Source organism: Hyperolius riggenbachi, chromosome 6 (genome assembly GCF_040937935.1).
Source record: "Hyperolius riggenbachi isolate aHypRig1 chromosome 6, aHypRig1.pri, whole genome shotgun sequence".
Lineage (NCBI taxonomy): Eukaryota > Metazoa > Chordata > Amphibia > Anura > Hyperoliidae > Hyperolius > Hyperolius riggenbachi.
The window spans coordinates 195,915,221-195,938,718 of NC_090651.1; the positions used below are offsets into that span (position 1 = coordinate 195,915,221).

A 23,498-nucleotide genomic window follows, 5' to 3' on the forward strand; every position below is an offset into this window, starting at 1 on the left:
ATTGCTAACTCAGTAAAGGACCAGCCTTTAAAGCGTTGCTATCATATTAATCTGGCATAGATGGGTCTGAACCCTCTATAACAGTAATTATAGATTGACGGTATACCTTGAAATGAATCAGAGCACTCAGTATATGATTTTATATAAAAAATTGTATTTGCTTATCATACAGTATATATACAAAATATGAACAGTTCCAAGTAGTGTTTCCTTCTAACAGTATTCCATCTCATCAAGGCTTTATAGCCAAGCGATCATCAATCTTCTAAGTACATTCAAAAAGTAATATAACGGTTGTGTTATGTAGAATAAGATCAAAAGTAGTCTCATCTGTATCAATAGCAGTGGATCTAGTAGCTGTGTAAAACTTGTAGTAATCTTCTTAAAGAAATAGCATAAAAAATAGCTTCTAAAAAAACTTCTTGCTAACATCTTAACAAAACTTAATGCTGAAAAATTAATAAAGTAACTCACCAGAATATTAAGCATATTACCCCTTCTCTGTCATCTCTTCAGCATCTAGAACCACTTGTGGGAAGGTAGCTTCTGCCTCATGTGTCTTCTCAGGAGATTGCTGGGCTTCTGCAAACTATGAGCTTTCAGCCCCTACTTTTATAGGGGTTGGAGGCAATATGGCTGCCTAATCTGGACTTTCCCTGAATCCCAGGTTCTGATTGGCTAAAGCTTCGTGCGTCAACTCGCTATCTTTGACATTTAAAATACCCATAACACTTTTTTGTTTTGAATACCTAAATCATAATATTATTGTTTATAAATTCCTTAATTACCTTATCTTGTGGGAATTAATGTCATCTGATATTTTGACATTTGATAAAAAGATCATATTTGACGCAGTTAATTAAAAATGGACGTCACCAGCCATCTTGTCTGCTGGCTGCCCCAGACCTTGAGACTAAACAATGTCATTCATGACGCATTTATGATAAAGTGTTCACTGCTAATTAGGTTGGAATGTCTTGGTACTTTCCCAGGTCAGATTGACCCTATAACACTGTACACAGATCTGTAAGAGCCTTCAGCAATTTAAGGCTTATTGAAGCCTTCAGGGCTTCTAATATACTCATTTAAATATAAATATAAAGCAACAAATAAGAGAATTGGCTCTTGGGTGCATGAAAAACAATAATACCTTTATTGATCAACAATATACCATAATCTAACACCACATAAATATAAACCACTATAATAGATAGAAAATTTAAAAAATATGTATATAAACCTCTGCTCCGCCTAATAAAACCACTCAGGCTCTAAATACTCTGTGACATAAATAGAAATAGGTGATAGCTATGGGGCTGCAGTCCCCATAGACTTAATCCAACAGCATTATATCATATGGCTGGTTTGAGAAACACATGGCACAGTGCATAGTAGAACAGTATCTCATCCTTAGCGCTGAGGAGAAAGTGCAAAAGTCCAAGGACCTATGCCCCCCACTTGCAGGGGCCAAGTGAGCAAAAAACCTTTGAAAGGAAAAGTATTACTGCTGTACGTTCCACAAATTTGCACCCCCCACTCGCAGGGGTGAAATAACACCAGATGGAAAAATAGGCAGCTGTTATTGGAAGGTGATGAGATGCATCATGCTGTTAGTAAGGCTTCAAAGCATGCGACAGATTGTAAATGAACAGTAGCATGTAGAGGTCAGCATAGATAGCAGGCATGCATTGTGAAGCCAAAGCAAGAAAAGTTCCAGCAGCAATCCAAATGGCAATTGTCCACTTATATTGAGCCTCAGCAGCGGATTAAAGCATAAGTGCATTTGTGGCCACACTGAAGCATGTTCCTGTCAGCAGTGTCACTTGGATACTGATAGCCACAAGTTCCATCATTCAAAGAGCAGGCCCAGCGTTGGATGAATGTAATCACAGAGATGTAATATAGTTACCAGTCCACCTCGATATTAGCCATGTCACAGTGTGAAGATTGATGAAGAGTCCCAAGCGGTAGAAAGCGGTAGAAAGGCGGAGCAGGCTTGCTGACAATAGCCTGACATGTTTCGCCGTTTACTAACGGCTTTTTCAAAGGCAGCAGCGAGGAGCATGTTACCAGAACGCCATCATGGCGTTCTTATAATAATCGCATCCATTCACAGCCCCAGCTCCGCCCGCCACGCACCCCACGTGAGCGTCCGCGCAAAGACGCAGATACGCCTGGCCGCACGTCGCTGGAGCGCAACTGCGCTCCAAGTCAGCAAAGCCGGAAGGAGCTCCGTCCAGCATATGCCATGTGCGGCGTGCCGGCCAATGGGGAGCGCGGGGGGCGGAGCGGAGGCGGCAAGGACGGGCGAACACAAAAAATAAATAATAATGATACAAAAAAAGGTACAAATTAAATACTAAGTTGCAACCAACATATAAAGCACAGATTTAAGTACAATCACCTAATGATAGACTATATCTGCCATAATTACTACACCATTCCAATTAGGTTAATATAAAAACATGAAAAATAACAATAGCAACCAGAGTGCATGAAGAGGCCGTGAATTATAAACATTGAGGACATATATCAAAATAATGTCCTATTTATCAGGTAGGCAGTACCAATGCAACAGTAAGACGAGATTAGGGCAAAAAAGCGCCCATACAAGCAGGCAAAGCGGGGAGCAGCGGTTGTAAACATGAGCACGAGAACAAGGCCGCACACAACCGGCAATCAGGGCATCCTACTCAAACCTAGTTTGGGAGAAAGACCCGGTAGTTGATGCTGTCATTAAGTCCTTTACCTTCCGTGGCTCTAAGGGTAAAAATCCATCGAGATTCCAATTGAAGTAAGGCTCTATCTATGTTCCCTCCTCTAGGGTGCCGGTGTACGACATCAAGTCCTATAAATCTAATATAATGTGCGTTGCCTCGATGTTCAAGATGAAATTCAACAACAAATGGGGCAAGCACCATCAACCAACCACCTAAAATAGGTAATCCCTGAGTGTGCAGAAGGGGAACTTAAACTGAAAGCTGAACAAACAAGAAAAGGAGTTCCCTTAAAGAACCGCACCACTCAGACCATAATCAATAGAACTCAACTTTATTCAAACATTTAATAAAAACACTTAAAATCGAATGGGCTGCTGCCATGACAAAACCTATAAACAATGTATTCCCATACATACAAAATAATGTGTATATGCAAAGTATATACATGAAATTACAACAATATCAGATGCCAAAAATATATATAGTATGAATCAGCATGTATGTATATATGGGGAATCCTAATGAAATATTGGGTTTCTTTCAGGTCCGTCTGCCTGGAAAATTACAGTACTCAGAAGATGAATAATTTAGTAAAGTGCATGATAGGTAGTGCAACATCAGTAGTGCTGAAGATATTAAATAGATAAGAACAATGAATCCAAAACGGATGAAAAGGTGACGAGTGCAAGATTCACCAAAGTGAAACAAGGTGCAAGTAGTGTCAGAAAAAGTGGGATGGAAGAGAGTACCGAAATCTTACCTAGGCAGACACCTGAGTTAGGAAGTCAAGGCTTACAGCCGTAGGGCCATCGCGATTCGCCGCTCTGCGCTATGGCGGCTTCCTCTGGGCATGTAGTACCTCAACTGCTTGCGGCTAATAAATGCTCCGGCCAGGACCGACAGGAAGTCAGGGGGCGTGGCCTAACGTAATGTGTAAAGTGGGAAGAGAGCTGCAGCGTAATCCTACGCTGCATCACTTCCCCTTCCTGGTACAGAGGAGCTTGGGAGTTGTAGTGTGCCACAATAGTACTGAAGGTTTAGAATAAAGAAGTAAATACCGGCTAAAAAAGCCAAAAATCCAAACTAAATACACAACAATGGTGGATTACTTAGTGAGAAAAAACCTCACTACTCTTAATCGGCAAAAAACTAGCATACATCACTGTTACAATCACGGAGCTAAAACATAATGAAATGTCGCCATCATGTGGTGAAAATTAATAAACGTTATCCACACTAAAGCTGAAACAAGATATACACTGCACAAATAAACTGACACAACTGTCAAGTGATCTTCAATTAATGCTTCAGAGCTCAATCTTGTGGACTGGGATACAAACTTCCCTTCTTCAGGCGGATCTCATAGCGCAAGGTCACCTAGGTTAGGGTCAGCTACAAAAAATACAAATAGACATACAAGGTCAAAATCAATCTCAAAATCTACGACCAATCCAGACTCCCCCAGAAAACATAAACCCCTCATGGGAAAATTTTTACACCTCTTTCTACAACAATACAAGAACAGGAACTGCACAATAAATAAATTTATCTGCGCAGAGGGAAACTCACCATTCCCCCTGCACCACAACTAATGTGACCCTATCAAGAACATATGTAAAGAAAGTGAATATAAAAATATAAAACTACAGCAGCACAATTAATAATCAATGGACTACTCACCAATCCACTGTACTAAAATATCACACCATGAAATCATGCAATATCACAGTAACACCAACTGTGCCTATCACCACACAGCAACAAACAAAATCCCCACATAAACTATGTGTGCAGATGGACAAATGAGTCCTCAGGAACCCCTCACCGCAGATTCCATCGGTACCCTAAAAAAAAGGTTTAATGTAAAAAAACCAACAAAAGAAAAGTCCTCATTCATACCTGTTGGGGTTTTCGTGCCGAGTTCATAAATCCATCTTGTCTCCTGCCTCAGGAGTAATGGCACTATATTCCCTCTATTTCTTTATCTTCCAGGGGAGGGAATATAGTGCCATTACTCCTGAGGCAGGAGACAAGATGGATTTATGAACTCGGCACGAAAACCCCAACAGGTATGAATGAGGACTTTTCTTTTGTTGGTTTTTTACATTAAACCTTTTTTTTAGGGTACCGATGGAATCTGCGGTGAGGGGTTCCTGAGGACTCATTTGTCCATCTGCACACATAGTTTATGTGGGGATTTTGTTTGTTGCTGTGTGGTGATAGGCACAGTTGGTGTTACTGTGATATTGCATGATTTCATGGTGTGATATTTTAGTACAGTGGATTGGTGAGTAGTCCATTGATTATTAATTGTGCTGCTGTAGTTTTATATTTTTATATTCACTTTCTTTACATATGTTCTTGATAGGGTCACATTAGTTGTGGTGCAGGGGGAATGGTGAGTTTCCCTCTGCGCAGATAAATTTATTTATTGTGCAGTTCCTGTTCTTGTATTGTTGTAGAAAGAGGTGTAAAAATTTTCCCATGAGGGGTTTATGTTTTCTGGGGGAGTCTGGATTGGTCGTAGATTTTGAGATTGATTTTGACCTTGTATGTCTATTTGTATTTTTTGTAGCTGACCCTAACCTAGGTGACCTTGCGCTATGAGATCCGCCTGAAGAAGGGAAGTTTGTATCCCAGTCCACAAGATTGAGCTCTGAAGCATTAATTGAAGATCACTTGACAGTTGTGTCAGTTTATTTGTGCAGTGTATATCTTGTTTCAGCTTTAGTGTGGATAACGTTTATTAATTTTCACCACATGATGGCGACATTTCATTATGTTTTAGCTCCGTGATTGTAACAGTGATGTATGCTAGTTTTTTGCCGATTAAGAGTAGTGAGGTTTTTTCTCACTAAGTAATCCACCATTGTTGTGTATTTAGTTTGGATTTTTGGCTTTTTTAGCCGGTATTTACTTCTTTATTCTAAACCTTCAGTACTATTGTGGCACACTACAACTCCCAAGCTCCTCTGTACCAGGAAGGGGAAGTGATGCAGCGTAGGATTACGCTGCAGCTCTCTTCCCACTTTACACATTACGTTAGGCCACGCCCCCTGACTTCCTGTCGGTCCTGGCCGGAGCATTTATTAGCCGCAAGCAGTTGAGGTACTACATGCCCAGAGGAAGCCGCCATAGCGCAGAGCGGCGAATCGCGATGGCCCTACGGCTGTAAGCCTTGACTTCCTAACTCAGGTGTCTGCCTAGGTAAGATTTCGGTACTCTCTTCCATCCCACTTTTTCTGACACTACTTGCACCTTGTTTCACTTTGGTGAATCTTGCACTCGTCACCTTTTCATCCGTTTTGGATTCATTGTTCTTATCTATTTAATATCTTCAGCACTACTGATGTTGCACTACCTATCATGCACTTTACTAAATTATTCATCTTCTGAGTACTGTAATTTTCCAGGCAGACGGACCTGAAAGAAACCCAATATTTCATTAGGATTCCCCATATATACATACATGCTGATTCATACTATATATATTTTTGGCATCTGATATTGTTGTAATTTCATGTATATACTTTGCATATACACATTATTTTGTATGTATGGGAATACATTGTTTATAGGTTTTGTCATGGCAGCAGCCCATTCGATTTTAAGTGTTTTTATTAAATGTTTGAATAAAGTTGAGTTCTATTGATTATGGTCTGAGTGGTGCGGTTCTTTAAGGGAACTCCTTTTCTTGTTTGTTCAGCTCGATGTTCAAGATGAACATGTCGAGCAATAGGGGACTTGAAATTACAACACGTAATATCCCCTACATGATCCTTAATTCTTTCTTTCAAGGCACGTGAAGTTTTTCCAATATAGAAACAGCCACATCTACAGTATAACAAATAAATGACCGCAGGGGTACCGCAGTTCACAAAGTGCTGCAGATACCATCTACGTCCATTGGGTAACATGACAGATTTGCCAATTTGTAAAAATTGGCAATAGGCACAGCCGCCACAGCTATATGTGCCCTTGACTTTGCAATGATCACCCGGTCCCTTCTTTCCCCAAAAATGGCTAGTAGAGAGCAGATCCCTCAAGGTTTTACTACGTCTGTAGGTAATCTGTGGTTTAAAGGGTATAAATTCCCTAATATTAGTGTCACTGGTGAGGATGTGCCAGTGTCTCTGAAGAACGCCGCCCACCTCCCGATTCTGATCGTTAAATCTCGTAATTAGGCGAGTTTCTTTAAAGTCTGATTTAATCTTAGGCCTCTTTTGTAATAAATCAAGACGATTAGTTGATTTAGCTCGTTTATATGCTTTTTTAAGCCAACGATCCTTGTAGCGTCTTTCTTTAAAGCGCGACCGCAACAATTTGGCTCCTTTTTCAAATGTAATATCATCAGTGCAGTTACGCCGAACACGTAGGTATTGTCCAGTCGGTATACCACGTATAGTATGAGACGGATGCGCACTGTTTGCATGCAAATAGGCATTGGATGCCGTCGATTTACGAAAAATCTGGGTGGATAGACGGCCCTCATCATCAACACTGACAGTCAGATCCAGGAAGGAGATTGAGCTGCGGTGACTCTCCATGGTGAACTTCAAATTCCAATCATTCTGATTCAAGATTGTCATAAATTCATCCAGTAGTTCTCCACCACCAGTCCAGAACATGAGCACATCATCAATGTACCTGTGCCACGAAACAATGTGGCACAGGTACATGACGAGGGCATCACTACCAAATAAATGGCGCTCCCACTCCCCCAGGTACAGGTTTGCCAAGGAGGGAGCGCAAGTGGTTCCCATGGCTGCCCCCTGCACCTGGAGGTAGTGGACACCATCAAAGGTAAAAACATTGTTCTGCAAAATGAATCCCAGGCAATCCAAAAGAAACCGATTATGCGGTATCTCCGCAACATCCATCTCCCCTAGGAATCTACCCACAGCATCAATTCCCTTTTGCTGTGGTATACTGGAGTACAGGGCCTCCACATCCAGGGTCACCAACAAGGCATTAGTGGGTAACTGCAATCCCTCCAAAAGAGTAAGAAGATGTAATGTATCTTGCACATATGAGGGTAATCGATGGACATGTGACTGTAAGTGCCTATCCACATAGACACTTACTTTCTCAGTGAGAGACCCATTGCCTGAAACAATGGGTCGTCCAGGGGGTCTAGCTAAATTTTTGTGCACTTTAGGTAGAGCATAGAAGGTGGGTGTGACAGGATTCTCCACCTTCAAATAGCTACCCACCTCAGCGGCAATAACTCCTTCTCTTACAGCTGTATCGATAAGATCAAATAAACTTCTTTGGTTGGTGATGACCCTGGATGCAGGGACCCTGCAATACCACTCCCTATTTTTAAGAATTTTCTGACACATGTAAGTGTATTGCTCAGATCTCATGATGACCACGTTCCCCCCCTTGTCCGAAGGTTTAATGATAATGTCCCTATTTTTGCGCAATTCTTCAAGCGCTTGATACTCTTCCACAGATAAATTGGAAGCCTGATTCTTATCAATCCATAATTTACGAATATCCTCCTCTACTAGAGAAACAAATGAGTAGATACTCGGACATAGGGAGAAGGGGGGGAACGAGGTCGAACGAGACCTGAATTGTTGGTTGATGGAATCACTTACAGCTCTCTCCCCCACACTGAATCCAAACAAATCATCCCCACCAGTGCACCCACTTTCCTCACTAAGTGTCACCAGATCCATTAGAGCTCTATAGTCCTGATTGGACCAATCCTTCCAATCGGAGATGGTACCACCCAGAGGAGAATTTTCTTTCCTTTCATTTAAATATAAAGCTTATTATATAATTCTTCTTAAAACAATTAATCATATAAGAAATAATTGCATATTAAACATATTAAATCTTAATAATATAAAATAATTTTCCATATATTTGTCTTTCTTATGAATAAATAAATTTAATAATGTCCACCGGCAGAGGTCAGCATTACATAACAAATAATCTATATTAATAATGTCAATTTTATAAGACTATGAAACCGCCAGGTGGTATCATTGAATCATCTTTAAAGTGAACCTTAAGTCAACTGTAAAAAATGAGATTTACTCACCTGGGGCTTCCCTCAGCCCCCAGCAGCCGATCGGTGCCGGGAGGCCGCAATAGCAGCATAGGGGGTGATATACAGGCTGGGAACGCGAACAATCACTCGCGTTCCCATGCCTGTCGGTCGGTGACGGCCAAACCGGAAGTGCTCACCGGCGGGTCCTGGGACATCAGAGCGGAGCTGCGAGGGCACCGATCGGCTGCTGGGGGCTGAGGGAAGCCCCAGGTGAGTAAATCTCATTTTTTACAGTTGACTTAAGGATCACTTTAACTAATTCGGAAAACACCTTCTTTGTTTTATTTTCTTCATCTTTTGACTTTCTATGTCTGGGAAATTGTTATCTTTTCTTGCTGGCTGTAACGGCCTTCAAACAAAGGAACATATTGTCAACAATCTTCTAGCTTACAAGTTAAAATAACCTTATAAAAGTTTAACTGTCTCTATCACTGGCAGAATCCAGTTTACATTATATTATAGGTTTTAACAATAACTATTTCTTTCTTTAGAATGACTGTATTGATTATTAATATTTATATATGCATACACATATGACAGCTTTTCCTGCATAAATAAAACCGCTAGAATTCTGACATCCCCCTTGCAGGAAAATGATGGCAGATGATTAGCGATCTCCGTTGTTGTTATATTTCTCTGGAAAAAAGAAAAATCTATAATCAAAATAAAAAATATTGCAATCTTTAATTCATGCAAAACTTGCTCATTAAGTAGTGTTGTCTGCTATGTTGCCAGCCTGACAATAAACTCAATAGTAAGATTAATACCTTCTCCAATAAACATATTTTGCTGGTCTAGATATGGTTATAGTCTTTGTATATGACATATGTATGGATTCACCCTTGAATCTGTAGTTTCTATCACTGTGGTAGCTTGTGTAGATATGTAGGGAAATTCTAGGCAATATTTGTCACCCATTTTAAGACATATGGTAAAACTTACAGTTCAAAATGTATAAACAGGAATTATACCGTTCATGTGTCCCCTAGGTTCTTTGGAACACAATACATTCAACATTTTATTGTTAGCTTACAACAGGTTAATTAGTTAGTTGGTTAGTATTATGTACTAAAACAGTTAATTACGCCTTTCTTATACCACAGGGTTTCTTTTCACAAATGGTATGTAGCAGAACAAAGTATGTGTAGTTTGCCAACAGAATCCCATAAAATAATGTCATCTTTCTATTGAAACATAGGTATCACATAAAAAATGTAAGCACTGAAAAGTTCTTTAGCAATTCAAATTGCAAGCTAACTAGTTGCAGTAGCTGTTTTCAAATATGTTCTAAATAAATCATATGTATTAACATCTCATTGTTGAAGTTTCTTCTCCACTTCATGTTTCCAATATTTTGGAGTCATTCTCTCTCTTGGATTTATCAGGATCTTTATCACTGATTTAAAAGTCTCTTGAAACTTATGTTGTAGTCTGTATTCTTGTATGTAAATAATGCATGTTTACTTTCACAAAAAGTCAAATGTGATAGATTATCTTGTAGATTAAGTTTGATATAAGGTTGTTTTCTTGTTAAGCACAGTCTCTTCTCATGGCAATACTTAATGTAGTTACACGCTTGATCCTGGATATGTCATGTGTAGATCTTCTCTCTGATTAGAGTAATTCTCCACACTAATCATTTATTAGTATTGGAAACAGTAAGCATTCAGAATTTTCTTTAACACGTATCATAGTTTTCATATAACTTTCAGTCAAGTGTCTGTAAATCATGCATGCAGTAAGGACCCCTCCTTGTGTCGCTTTACAGCAATCTAGTACCAGTCCAGTGTTTTACTAGCAGTTACGTCTGCCACTTTAGCGCATTATTGACAGTTCAGGCTGTTTAGAACATTTCATCTGTAATAACAAATAGTCTCGCAAATAACTCTATATTTTCTGAGTTGACTATGGCTAGTCATCTTGCTTCTGTAAGTCCAGTGTATATGACAGTCTTTGCATACCATGGCATTTGAAGACGTTTCACTCTCTTAGTTTCTTCAGTACTTCTCTTGTATATATACAGATTAGGTATTTAATTTATATTTGAGCTGTTCTTGCTCCTTAAGTCATGTAATGGGTATTCCTCTAATTATGGTGCATCTTCCTTTTCCACCATCAGGCAATAACTTGTATACTAGAACCAGTCCTACGGCAATTTCATTTGTCCCAGGATGCTTTCTTGAAACTTGAAAAGGATAAGTAACAACGGTCATCTCCAAGTTGTATTATTAAATGAACGTCATATTGTTTTCATTATCAGTCGGGTTGCAATTTAGTACAGTTTCATTCACTGTGCAGAGCTATGTGCAGAATTACAATAGTCCCTTGCTGAACATATCTTTTCATCATTTAGGATATTTTCATCTCTCTTGGAATTCAAACAAATGTTAAACTGTCCTTTATTCTTGTGAATTGAATTTTCTCTTTTATTGTCCATGTTTTGCATATTTGAATGTTTCTGAAGAATATTCTTCTTAAAGGAATACTATCGATTGAAACAACTTTTTTTTTAATACTCTATATTAGTGTACACATTACCACTAGTGCTAGGGGCACTTTATTTATTCACCCAGGTCTCTCTCTCGCTATCCCTGCTTAAAAATTCATTTCTCACACAGCTCATAGTAGTTTGGGTCACCCTGAGCTGCTTGGTTACTCTGTCACACAGCTCACAAATATATTTCACTGTGTCACTCACAGCATGCAGCAGACATGAGGAGAAATAGGCTGATCTGAGGTGGTAACAGGTAACTAAATGAGCTGGAATATTGCTGGAATATAACTAGCTATACCACGAGTCTGTGTTTACACTCAGACTGGCTGCCTGCTTGAGGTGATTCACTCCAGGCTGCATCCACTTTACAAGCTGCTGAGAGGGGCAGACCACTGTCTACAATTAGCATTATTAGTATCTTTATCAGTCAAGAGAAGCAAAGATAATAAACACACATTGCTAGAATCTTTAACCCCTTACCACCATATCAATAAGATTCTTTCAGCAAGGTGATAATTAAACTATAAACCGAGGAGTTGATAGCAACTTCCCTGTGCAGAGATATGGTCTAGCCCTCTGGGAGCTCAGTATTAGATACATTTTGTATCCAACACTGACGCCAAAACTGACGGAGGATTTTACAGCTGAGAGGAACAGCTGTGTGAGGAATGAAATTGCTCCTAGTACTTGTTCTAATGTGTGCTACAACATACAGCATTTAAAAATAAATGCATACATCGATAGTATTCCTTTAACTTCATGTGAACAGCACAGTAGCGTAGGGGCTAGTGCTCTCGCCTTGCAGCGCTGGGTCTGAAAAGAGTTTGTATGTGCGTTCTGTGCCTGTGTGGGTTTCCTCCAGACACTCTGGTTTCCAACTCTTCAGATAGTACTGGAATGGCTAGGTTGGGCATCATCTTCAAGGATAAAGTCTGTATGAGCAAATCCAGCAGTCACTCTTGTTCCGGTGCTGGGCATACTGTTGATGCATCAAGTTCAATTTATTTTGAAGTCTTCCTTGTAAGTTGCAAAGTTCAGCTTTTGTAGTCATCAAATGTATCATGTACAGCAAACCCCTTTTGTATGGGTATTTTTGCGGATAATTGGTATTGTTCTCAGCACCTATGAAAAAAAAATAAAAAGGAAGAGGAGAGAAGGGGAAAACACAAAAAAGTAATATGCAACATTCTGGTGAATTTTCAGCATAAAAAAACTAAACTAACTACTACCTTCCCACTTGTGGTTCAAAAAGAAAAATATATTGTGATGCTATATGGTGCTGGGTGCATTCTTACTAGTTTGCTCTAGTGTTCAAACTTATAACAGCAGGTTCCTTCTCTTCTTGCTTATGCCTTTTCTTAAAGAGACACTGAAGCGAAAAAAAAATTATGATATTATGATTTGTATGTGTAGTACAGCTAAGAAATAAAACATTAAGATCAGATACATCAGTCTTATTGTTTCCAGTACAGGAAGAGTTGAGAAACTCCAGTTGTTATCTCTATGCAAACAAGCCATTAAGCTCTACGACTAAGTTAGTCGTGGAGAGGGCTGTTATCTGACTTTTATTATCTCAACTGTAAGTGAACTGTTTACTTTTTCTCTGCTAGAGGAGAGGTCATTACTTCACAGACTGCTCTGAAAGACTCATTTTGAATGCTGAGTGTTGTGTAATCTGCACATATTATAGAATAATGCAATGTTAGAAAAAACACTATATACCTGAAAATAAAAGTATGAGAATATTTTCTTTGCTGCTAATCTTCTAGTAATTATTCATAGTACACAACCAATTCACTATATCATATTTTTTTTCCGCTTCAGTGTCTCTTTAAGTTCATCTTAGTTTGTCTTTTAAAAATCAAAGTAGTATTATCCATTTTCTGTAAATGTTGAGATATGTCTTCTCTTTAAAAAGTGTTAATTTTCTTCTTCTGAAATATAAAAAAAAACCTTTCTTTTAAGCTGTGTATTAAAATCTATCAATAGCATATCATACATGTCTTCATTTGTTGCTTCATGTGTGTCGTGGCTTTTATCATAGCTTGACATCAGTAAGTCCTTGTCCATGTACAAAAACATTTTCTCTTGTTATCTGTTGTTCATCACTTTAGTAAACTGTTGTCCTCAGTATCACACTTCTTGAATAGAGTATCATCTTGAAATTGTTCTTCTTGAACTTTGTCAGTCGATTACCTAAGGCATGGATTTCTCTTCCAGTCTCTTGGTGTACATAACTTTTTTTCTCCTTCATGTATTTAAAAAAGTCTTAATCAATCCAGGCTTCATTCTTCACATTAGGCCTTTAATCATCTTGTACATAGAATGTAGTTTAGTGCAGTCTTCTGCAGTACCATCCTGATTGCTGTATGTCATTATTGTGAACAGTTATCTCCTTGTTTATCCTGTAGTATGGCTTTTTTCCTATAACTTCTCATAAATCTTTATTGCATCTGCTTCTGTATTTGTAGCATGGCAGTATATCGCTGCATAGGTAGAAAAATCTATATCTTCCACATCTTCTTCAAATACGGAATCAAAAATAGAATATCTATATATATTTATCAGTCTTTTTCAAAAACTTTACATTGGCTGTCTTCTTCTAAAACTGGGTGATCTTGACATCTTAGTCTTGATCTTGAAATCTTGATATGATGTAACAGTCTCTATTGTAGTTTCAAATGTCCATAAAAACCTTCTTTCACTCATCTTCTGGTATTTTCTATGTTAAAAATCTTGTCCTCTTCTAGTTCATCAGATTTATCTGTAAAAACTGAATATCTCCATCTTCATCTTCTAATGCTCTTTCTTCACCCACCTGATAATCTCATTTATCTTTTAACCTTGTGTCATCGTCTGTCTGGTCTTCTTTTCTTGTATTCCATCAGGCCCACTTTCCTCTTACTGCTTTCTCGATCTTCTCTCAGCTGGTGCGTCAACCGGTGGTTGGAGTTCAGACAAAAGAGATTATCTTGTGAGACTTCCAAGCTTCAATAGCAACATTTTCAATTCTTCTTTAGTCAAACCTTCTTAGTATAATGTAGTCACAAAAATAAAGTATCTTAATGCTTCTTAATAGGATCTAGCCTCAAAAATGAGTAGAGATTCCCCCCCTTGAGGCTAGGACTATAAAAATGAAAAACCTTCTTGTTTAATGGTCACTTCTGTATGTTCATCCTTTACATCTCAACATGGCAGCTGCTATATCTGAGTCTTCATTACTTCTTTAGCTTATCATGATAAAAAATAAAAACAAACAAAAAAAAACACTTGAATCTTCACTAGTGCATTCTTCTTCTATTTCCTTCTAGGCATAATTGTTGATTAACTTCTGTATAAAAAGACAGATCAGCGGCCATATAAAAAAATCTTTCATTTGTAGTTCGAGAGAAAAAAAAATCAAGTGTCATATCTCTTTAAGTCTATTTTTGAATGCATGTTGCGTTTTTGCCTGTTTGAGGATTGTCTTGTCTTCTCCTGTGTCGGCATCTGGTAGTGCTAGCCACACACTAAAGATTCTTGTTCTCATAAAAATAATACAAAGATAAAAAATGTCTTCTTACATCTCATTTATGCCTGTAGTAACTTGTCTTGTGTCTGCAGTCTTCTATATTTAAAGAGCTATACATCTTAAAAACAGAATTTTTCCTTTTCTTAAAAAAAAAAGTTAGTTATAGGAGCTTTTGCTTTCATCACAAAGTCTGTTCAATTGTCTAGTATAAAAAGCAATGCTAATTCTATTGATAGCAGAATCTCTTCATATATAAAAAATGTTCTTTGTTTGATAAAAACTGCTCTCTCATTTTTCTTTTTCACTGAGCTTGTCTCAAAAAGTTTTTCTGCACTTCTAAGGTAGCCATTTTCAAAATGTATATTATGTACTCTGCTTAAATATGCTGCTTTAATATAATTTGCTTCATTTTGTCAGAAAAATACATGTAGCGCTATTCCTTTTCTTAGGTTCAATAGGCCAAAGTATTCATTTTCTCTTCTAAGTCTTTTCATAGACTATAAACTGAGTGTGCTCATTAATAATTCTCTTCTATGAGACTTTAAAGCATAAGAATATCTTCTTTCTTTGCTTCAGATTTTTGGATGCGTCATATGCATATCCAACTCTATATTTGTGTATAAGTACTTTTTTTATTCTATTATCACGATAGAAAACTATGGTCTATATTTCCACCATAGAAACTATTTTTCAAGATAACAATCAAGATAACAATCAACTGTTGGGCACCAACTGTCAAAAACTTCAGCGGTTCTTGCCTTTTTCATGATTGCTAACTCAGTAAAGGACCAGCCTTTAAAGCGTTGCTATCATATTAATCCGGCATAGGTGGGTCTGAACTAGTGTTGGGCGAACACCTAGATGTTCGGGTTCGCGAACGTTCGCCGAACATCGCCGCGATGTTCGGGTGTTCGCGCCGAACTCCGAACATAATGGAAGTCAATGGGGACCCGAACTTTCGTGCTTTGTAAAGCTTCCTTACATGCTACATACCCCAAATTAGCAGGGTATGTGCACCTTGGGAGTGGGTACAAGAGGAAAAAAATATTTGAAAAAGAGCTTATAGTTTTTGAGAAAATTGATTGTAAAGTTTCAAAGGAAAAACTGTCTTTTAAATGTGGAAAATGTCATGTTTCTTTGCACAGGTAACATGCTTTTTGTCGCCATGCAGTCATAAATGTAATACAGAGAAGAGGTTCCAGGAAAAGGTACCGGTAACGCTAACCCACCAGCAGCAGCAGCACACGTGATGGAACAGGAGCAGGCGCAGGAGGAGAAGGCCATGCTTTTTGAGACACAACAACCCAGGCCTTGCATGAGGACAAGAAGCGTGCGGATAGCATGCTTTTTACCGCCATGCAGTCATAAATGTAATAAAGATAAGAGGTTCAATAAACAGGGACCGGGCATCAACGCTAACCCAGCAGCAGCAGCAGACGTGATGGAACAGGAGGAGGCGCAGGAGGAGAAGGCCACGCTTTCAGGTGCAACTCAGGCCTTGCATGAGGACAAAAAAATGTGTGCGCAAAGCAATGCAATGAGTAGTTTTCAGGACACAATGGGCTATTCGGAGGAGCTATTCCCACCCCCACAATCTTCTACCTGTGAAAGGTCAATGGAACAGCCACAAATGTTGTGCCCGGATTCACAACCTTTTTCTGTGGAAAATGCACCTCGCACTGAAATGCAAGGCGAGGCCGAGGATGAACATGACATCAACAACTCAACATGACGCAAAATGGGGGCGGAACAGAAAGCTGCTTTCAATGTTTTGAAGGCCTTAATTGCCTCCGGTGGCCAGTTAGATGCATCATTTATCACACCCAAATCCCAGAGCAATGTGTGCAGGAATTTGAATCGCAGGAGGTGTACCGAGATCATCTGGACAAGTGACCAAGTGACAAGTGACTAAGTGACAAGTGACAAAGTGAAAAGTGACAAAGTGACCAGTGACAAAATGACAAAGTGACAAAATGACAAAGTGACAAGTGACAAAGTGACAAGTGACAAGTGACAAAGTGACAAGTGACAAAGTGACAAAATGACAAAGTGACAAGTGATAAAGTGACAAGTGACAAAGTGACAAGTGACAAAGTGACAAAGTGACAAAGTGACAAAGTGACCAGTGACAAAGTGACAACTGAGAGGTTGTTCTGGGGAGCTCCACTGCACTCAGTCGCATATGAGGAGGAGAGGTCTCGTCGGGACTGCTGATCCTCCTCAGCTTGCTCAAAGCCTTGAGGGTTCCTGAAGATCCTCTGCTTGGAGTTCGCCGGGGTTCAGCTTGGTGTCGGGGTCGGCGGCGTCCTCCTCACTCCAACGTGGCAGATCTTCTGTTGAAGGAAAAAAAAACAAACATTGTTAAAAGTCCAGTATCGCTTCTGAAGGACTCACCAAGAGATGCAGGAGCGCTTCAATCTAGCGCACCATCGCTCGCTGGGTGATGTCCCTCCCTACGCGCTGGAATTCTACGCTGCACATGCTAGCACGCTTTTGCGCAGTGCCGAGGCGCATTCCAACAGCTAGCTACCAAGCTTTTGTGGATCTGATTGGGCCACCATGTTGGATCTCTGCCAAGTCCTCCAAAATTTTGAGCAATCCACGTTGCGTGACTGAGCAGTGACAACTCTACAGTCAGCATTACAATACCACTGCTGTGTTTACTGAAGAAATCAATGTTGAAGATGGAAAACCGCTGGCATGATGCAAGTGGGGGATTCTGAAGATGAAAACGATCAGCGTGATGATACCAACATCAGGCAACCTGCCTCAGGAAACGCTGGTCCCAGCTATGACAAAGAACAGGATGAGGAACAGCTGGAGTTGGAGCAGAAATTGGATGCCCCCACTGCCGAGGGACAGAGCGGTGCACGTTGGACTTCCACAATTTAGCGGGAATGGACAGCAGAAGAGGAAGAAAGTGATGCTGGTGACGAATATGGTGCATCACAACAATCACAACGCTCACAAGAACATGAAGACAGAGGAGTCTGGCAGGACTCTCTGGCACACATGGCTCAATTCATGCTAGACTGCATTGAACGCGGCCCGCGCATTATTCACTATTCATTATTATTCATTATTCTGGAATCTGGACAACACCAATTACTGGGTTTATACCCAGTTTATACAAACACAATGTTAAAAAACTGATTGAAGAAAGTGTCAGACAGGTCAAAAATGGAACAATTCCAGCAGGCCCTTGAGGATGGAGACTTTAGAGAGGAGATTGACATCCTCCTCCTTCTCTAGCCAGTTGTACGCCGACAGACTGACTTCAGCAAACCCAGGAGGACCAGGAGGGCAGCAAAGAACACAAGCTGCTGCTAGTGCCCAAAAGGGAATGGTATTGGCAGTGTCCTTGGAGTGGGAACATTTTCTGACACCCATGCAGCAGCCCACAGAACAGCAATCGGGCAGTTCCACGTCCTCCAACACCAATCGCCTGGAGAAGATGGTCAAGGTCCAGGACTACATGTCAGATGGCGTAGCTGTGTTGAACAATTCATCTGCAGACAGACGGTGAGTGTGACAGGCAGCACAGAAGGACCATGGCAACTCACTCATAGTACCACAGTTTGATAGTGCTGCCCAAAAAATTATATGGATCCGTGGACCCGGGCACTGCAGGCAGTACTGGGAAGTGGGAACGCAGATTTTAGTACCTAAACACACGATACAACATGTTTTCCAGGGTCGGACTCTGAGGCACATACAGATGGTCCCGATCATCATCCTCATCATACAACTCTTCTCCTGAGTCTGACCCACCCACCACCTCTGCCACCCCAACATCCCCAGACACAGACCCCTCATCGTCCTCAACATTAACTTGGGATGCTGGCCTGAGCCAGACCTCCTCCTTCACATCAGGCCCCATCATCTCCTCAATGGCAGCCCTTATTAATCGCTCTGGCGACGGACCGATGGACACAACGTTCTCCTCCGGGGAGGGCTGCTGCTGACCACTGGCTGCTGGGGTGGATGTTATAGCTTGCGTGGGGCGTTGGCTGTTGCTGTTGTTGGGAGTGCTGCTCACAGCGGAGGTCTCTGAGGAACTCATGGTGAGCTCATATAGTGGTTGGCGGTGAGTGGAGTATTACTGATCCCAGCAATATACACACTGACTGGCAGAGTACGCAATGCTATATAGTCTGGCTGAGCGGTGTACACAGAGTGGCAGTACACACAATGCTATATAGTCTGGCTGAGCGGTGTACACAGAGTGGCAGTAAACAATGCTATATAGTCTGGCTGAGCGGTGTACACAGAGTGGCAGTAAACAATGCTATATAGTCTGGCTGAGCGTTGTACACAGAGTGGCAGTAAACAATGCTATATAGTGTGGCTGAGCGTTGTACACAGAGTGGCAGTAAACAATGCTATATAGTCTGGCTGAGCGGTGTACACAGAGTGGCAGTACACACAATGCTATATAGTCTGGCTGAGCGGTGTACACAGAGTGGCAGTAAAAAATGCTATATAGTCTGGCTGAGAGTTGTTCACAGAGTGGCAGTAAACAATGCTATATAGTGTGGCTGAGCGTTGTACACAGAGTGGCAGTACACACAATGCTATATAGTCTGGCTGAGCGGTGTACACAGAGTGGCAGTAAACACAATGCTATATATAGCGTGGCTGAGCGAGGTACACAGTGGCAGTACACACAATGCTATATAGTCTGGCTGAGCGGTGTACACAGAGTGGCAGTAAACACAATGCTATATATAGCGTGGCTGAGCGAGGTACACAGTGGCAGTACACACAATGCTATATAGTCTGGCTGAGCGGTGTACACAGAGTGGCAGTAAACACAATGCTATATATAGCGTGGCTGAGCAAGGTACACAGTGGCAGTACACACAATGCTATATAGTCTGGCTGAGCCGTGTACACAGAGTGGCAGCAGTAAACACAATGCTATATATAGTGTGGCTGAGCGAGGTACACAGTGGCAGTAACCAATGCTATATATAGTGTGGCTGAGTGAGCGGTGTACTACTGTTCCCAGCAGCGACACACAATGACTGGGGGGACCCTGGCTAGCGTGGCTGGAGAGCAAACTACCCTGCCTGCCTACCCAAAGCTAAACCCACAGAGAAATGGCGGAGATATGACGTAGTTCGGGTATTTATTTACCCGAACCACGTGACCGTTCGGCCAATCAGAGCGCGTTCGGGTCCGAACCACGTGACCCGTTCGGCCAATCACAGCGCTAGCCGAACGTTCGTGGAACGTTCGGCCATGCGCTCTTAGTTCGGCCATGTGACCGAACGGTTTGGCCGAGCACCATCAGTTGTTCGGCCGAACTCGAACATCACCCGAACAGGGTGATGTTCTGCAGAACCCGAACAGTGGCGAACACTGTTCGCCCAACACTAGTCTGAACCCTCTATAACAGTAATTATAGATTGACGGTATACCTTGAAATGAATCAGAGCACTCAGTATATGATTTTATATAAAAAATTGTATTTGCTTATCATACAGTATATATACAAAATATGAACAGTTCCAAGTAGTGTTTCCTTCTAACAGTATTCCATCTCATCAAGGCTTTATAGCCAAGTGATCATCAATCTTCTAAGTACATTCAAAAAGTAATATAACGGTTGTGTTATGTAGAATAAGATCAAAAGTAGTCTCATCTGTATCAATAGCTGTGTATCTAGTAGCTGTGTAAAACTTGTAGTAATCTGCTTAAAGAAATAGCATAAAAAATAGCTTCTAAAAAACTTCTTGCTAACATCTTAACAAAACTTAATGCTGAAAAATTAATAAAGTAAATCACCAGAATATTAAGCATATTACCCCTTCTCTGTCATCTCTTCAGCATCTAGAACCACTTGTGGGAAGGTAGCTTCTGCCTCATGTGTCTTCTCAGGAGATTGCTGGGCTGCTGCAAACTATGAGCTTTCAGCCCCTACTTTTATAGGGGTTGGAGGCAATATGGCTGCCTAATCTGGACTTTCCCTGAATCCCAGGCTCTGATTGGCTAAAGCTTCGTGCGTCAACTCGCTATCTTTGACATTTAAAATACCCATAACACTCTTTTGTTTTAAATACTTAAATCATAATATTATTGTTTATAAATTCATTAATTACCTTATCTTGTGGGAATTAATGTCATCTGACATTTTGACATTTGATAAAAAGGTCATATTTGACGCAGTTAATTAAAAATGGACGTCACCAGCCATCTTGTCTGCCCCAGACCTTGAGACTAAACAATGTCATTCATGACGCATTTCTGATAAAGTGTTCACTGCTAATTAGGTTGGAATGTCTTGGTACTTTCCCAGGTCAGATTGACCCTATAACACTGTACACAGATCTGTAAGAGCCTTCAGCAATTTAAGGCTTATCGAAGCCTTCGGGGCTTCTAATATACCCATTTAAATATGAAGCTTATTATATAATTCTTCTTAAAACAATGAATCATATAAGAAATAATTGCATATTAAATATTAATAATATGAAATAGTTTTCCATATATTTGTTTTTCTAATGAATAAATAAATTCAATAATGTCCACCGGCAGAGGTCAGCATTACATAACAAATAACAATCTATATTAATAATGTTAATTTTATAAGACTATAAAACTGCCCGGTGGCATCATTGAATCATCTTTAACTAATTGGGAAATCACCTTCTTTGTTTTATTTTCTTCATCTTTTGACTTTCTATGTCTGGGAAATTGTTACAATCTTCTAGCTTACAAGTTAAAATAACCTTATAAAAGTTTAACTGTCTCTATCACTGGCAGAATCCAGTTTACATTATATTATAGGTTTTAACAATAACTATTTCTTTCTTTAGAATGACTGTATTGATTATTAATATTTATATATGCATACACATATGACAGCTTTTCCTGCATAAATAAAACCGCTATCATTCTGACAGTTGGGCCAGAACATCCCCATCTCCCCAGACTGTGTCCTTCTACTGTAGTTGTAGAGGTACTGGGTGACGGCTTTCTCCTGTTCTAGCAGACTAGAGAACATAAGGAGGGTCGAATTCCAGCGAGTCGGGCTATCACAAATCAGGCATCTCACTGGCAACTTCTTTCTCACCTGACGTTGACACCCAGTGGGGCATGTATTTAAAAAGTGCACGTGTGTTTGTTCTTTGTATCATGGCTAATGCAATTTGAGAAAGAGCCAAGTGCTTGAAACAGCGGTCTGTCATCGCAGCCTACACCATAAAATATCTATAAAATACTTGGGTGGTGCCGACTCATTCGTTGATGCACCTGAAAATGGTACAGGCAGCACTTTGGTGAGCGGATCGGAATCAAACCGCTCATATGTGAACACTCCCATAGGGAATCATTGCACGAGCGCTTTTAGAGTGATTTTTAAAATCACCCGGGCTTAAAAAAAACCAAAAGTGCCCTTAGTGTGAACAAGCCCTTCCAGCAATGGGAAGGAATGTAGCTTTGTCAAATACAGATTTATTTATGGATGTACATGAGTAAGTCTTTATGTCCCATGATGCACTGTTCCAACAGTCCTGTAAGAGCTCTTGGAGATGAATTAATAATATTTTATGGATCCATGCCCAACCCTATACCTATACTATGTGGGGAAGAGGGGGGGGGGGAGAAAGAGGGGATCATCTGGCTACCTATACTAGGTTTAGTATTTAGGTTAAATTGCCATGTTGGCATTTTGAGGTATATGTGGGTGCATGTGTGGCATCACACATGCACCCACGTTGATCTGGCAACCATGTGGAATGCGTATATGTGGATGGAGGACGGAGCACGAACCTAGCGGCAGACATGAACAGGTAAAATATTCACATAAGGCACCAGGAAGCGGGGACACATTTTGCACTAGGGAAATGTTGGCAGGTGCGACGTCTCAAGGCCAATTCCCAAGAAAATGTAAGCTTAAATCGATCAGGAATTAGCCTGTGGTGTATGGGCAGGCAACAGATCTCTGAACATATTCGATCAGAGAGAGATCTGTCTCTTGGTTGATCTGCCCATACATTGTCTGATGTATGGCCACCTTTACTGGTACAGTTTGCTTAGGCTTGGACATTTTCCATTATTGTAAGAAGTGATTATGTTGACTCAATCCCAATCTCAATGATTTTTTTTTTTATTTTGTTGCAGCCATTTCATTGGAAAGAAAAAGTGAGAGCAGCCGAAATCAGATAATACCATTGGTGCCTAATAGTAGCAGCATGTATGGCGCATTGTATGTGGATCTTCCTGGCAAGGAAATGACAACGTTCCAGTGCCCATTGCCTACTAGACTCCCAGGAATGGGAATCAGTGCAAAATCTGCCACATCGCCAGCACTGCTCGATCATGGCTTGTTTCCAAAGTGTATCAGTCATGCCAGTGCCACCCAATTGGTGCATGGTGGATCAAGAAGTCAAATATCCCGCAAGCCTGTGCTCCCTGTACTGCCTAGTGTGGCCCTGAAGGAACCCTGGAGCCAGAATTCCAAGAGAGGTAACATTTACTATCTATCTTAATGAATTTCTGGAGTTTTTAGGAAAAACGCGTTGCTACTTTACCACAGTTAAAGGCAGAATACACATCATTCTATCATATATGAATACGTAAACAATTGGTATCTTTGTAAAAAAAAAAATCAACTAATTAATTATAGCTTAGTAGTCTTGTGCAAAAAAAAAAAGCTCTCCCAGATGTAAATGTCCTTGTAGCAAATGTAATGTGGAATGACCATGA

At 40.4% G+C, this 23,498-nt stretch overlaps 1 protein-coding gene across 2 annotated transcripts in view; it reads left to right on the forward strand.

Moving 5' to 3' along the window:
* The window catches only part of ROBO4 (roundabout guidance receptor 4), a 1,158,575-nt gene that overhangs the window by 739,504 nt on the left and 395,573 nt on the right, over positions 1-23,498 (forward strand). For both annotated transcript variants that reach the window (XM_068240264.1, XM_068240265.1), the window contains exon 12: positions 22,914-23,258. In XM_068240264.1, coding sequence (XP_068096365.1) covers positions 22,914-23,258 — 345 coding nt within the window. The remainder of the gene's footprint in view (positions 1-22,913; positions 23,259-23,498) is intronic.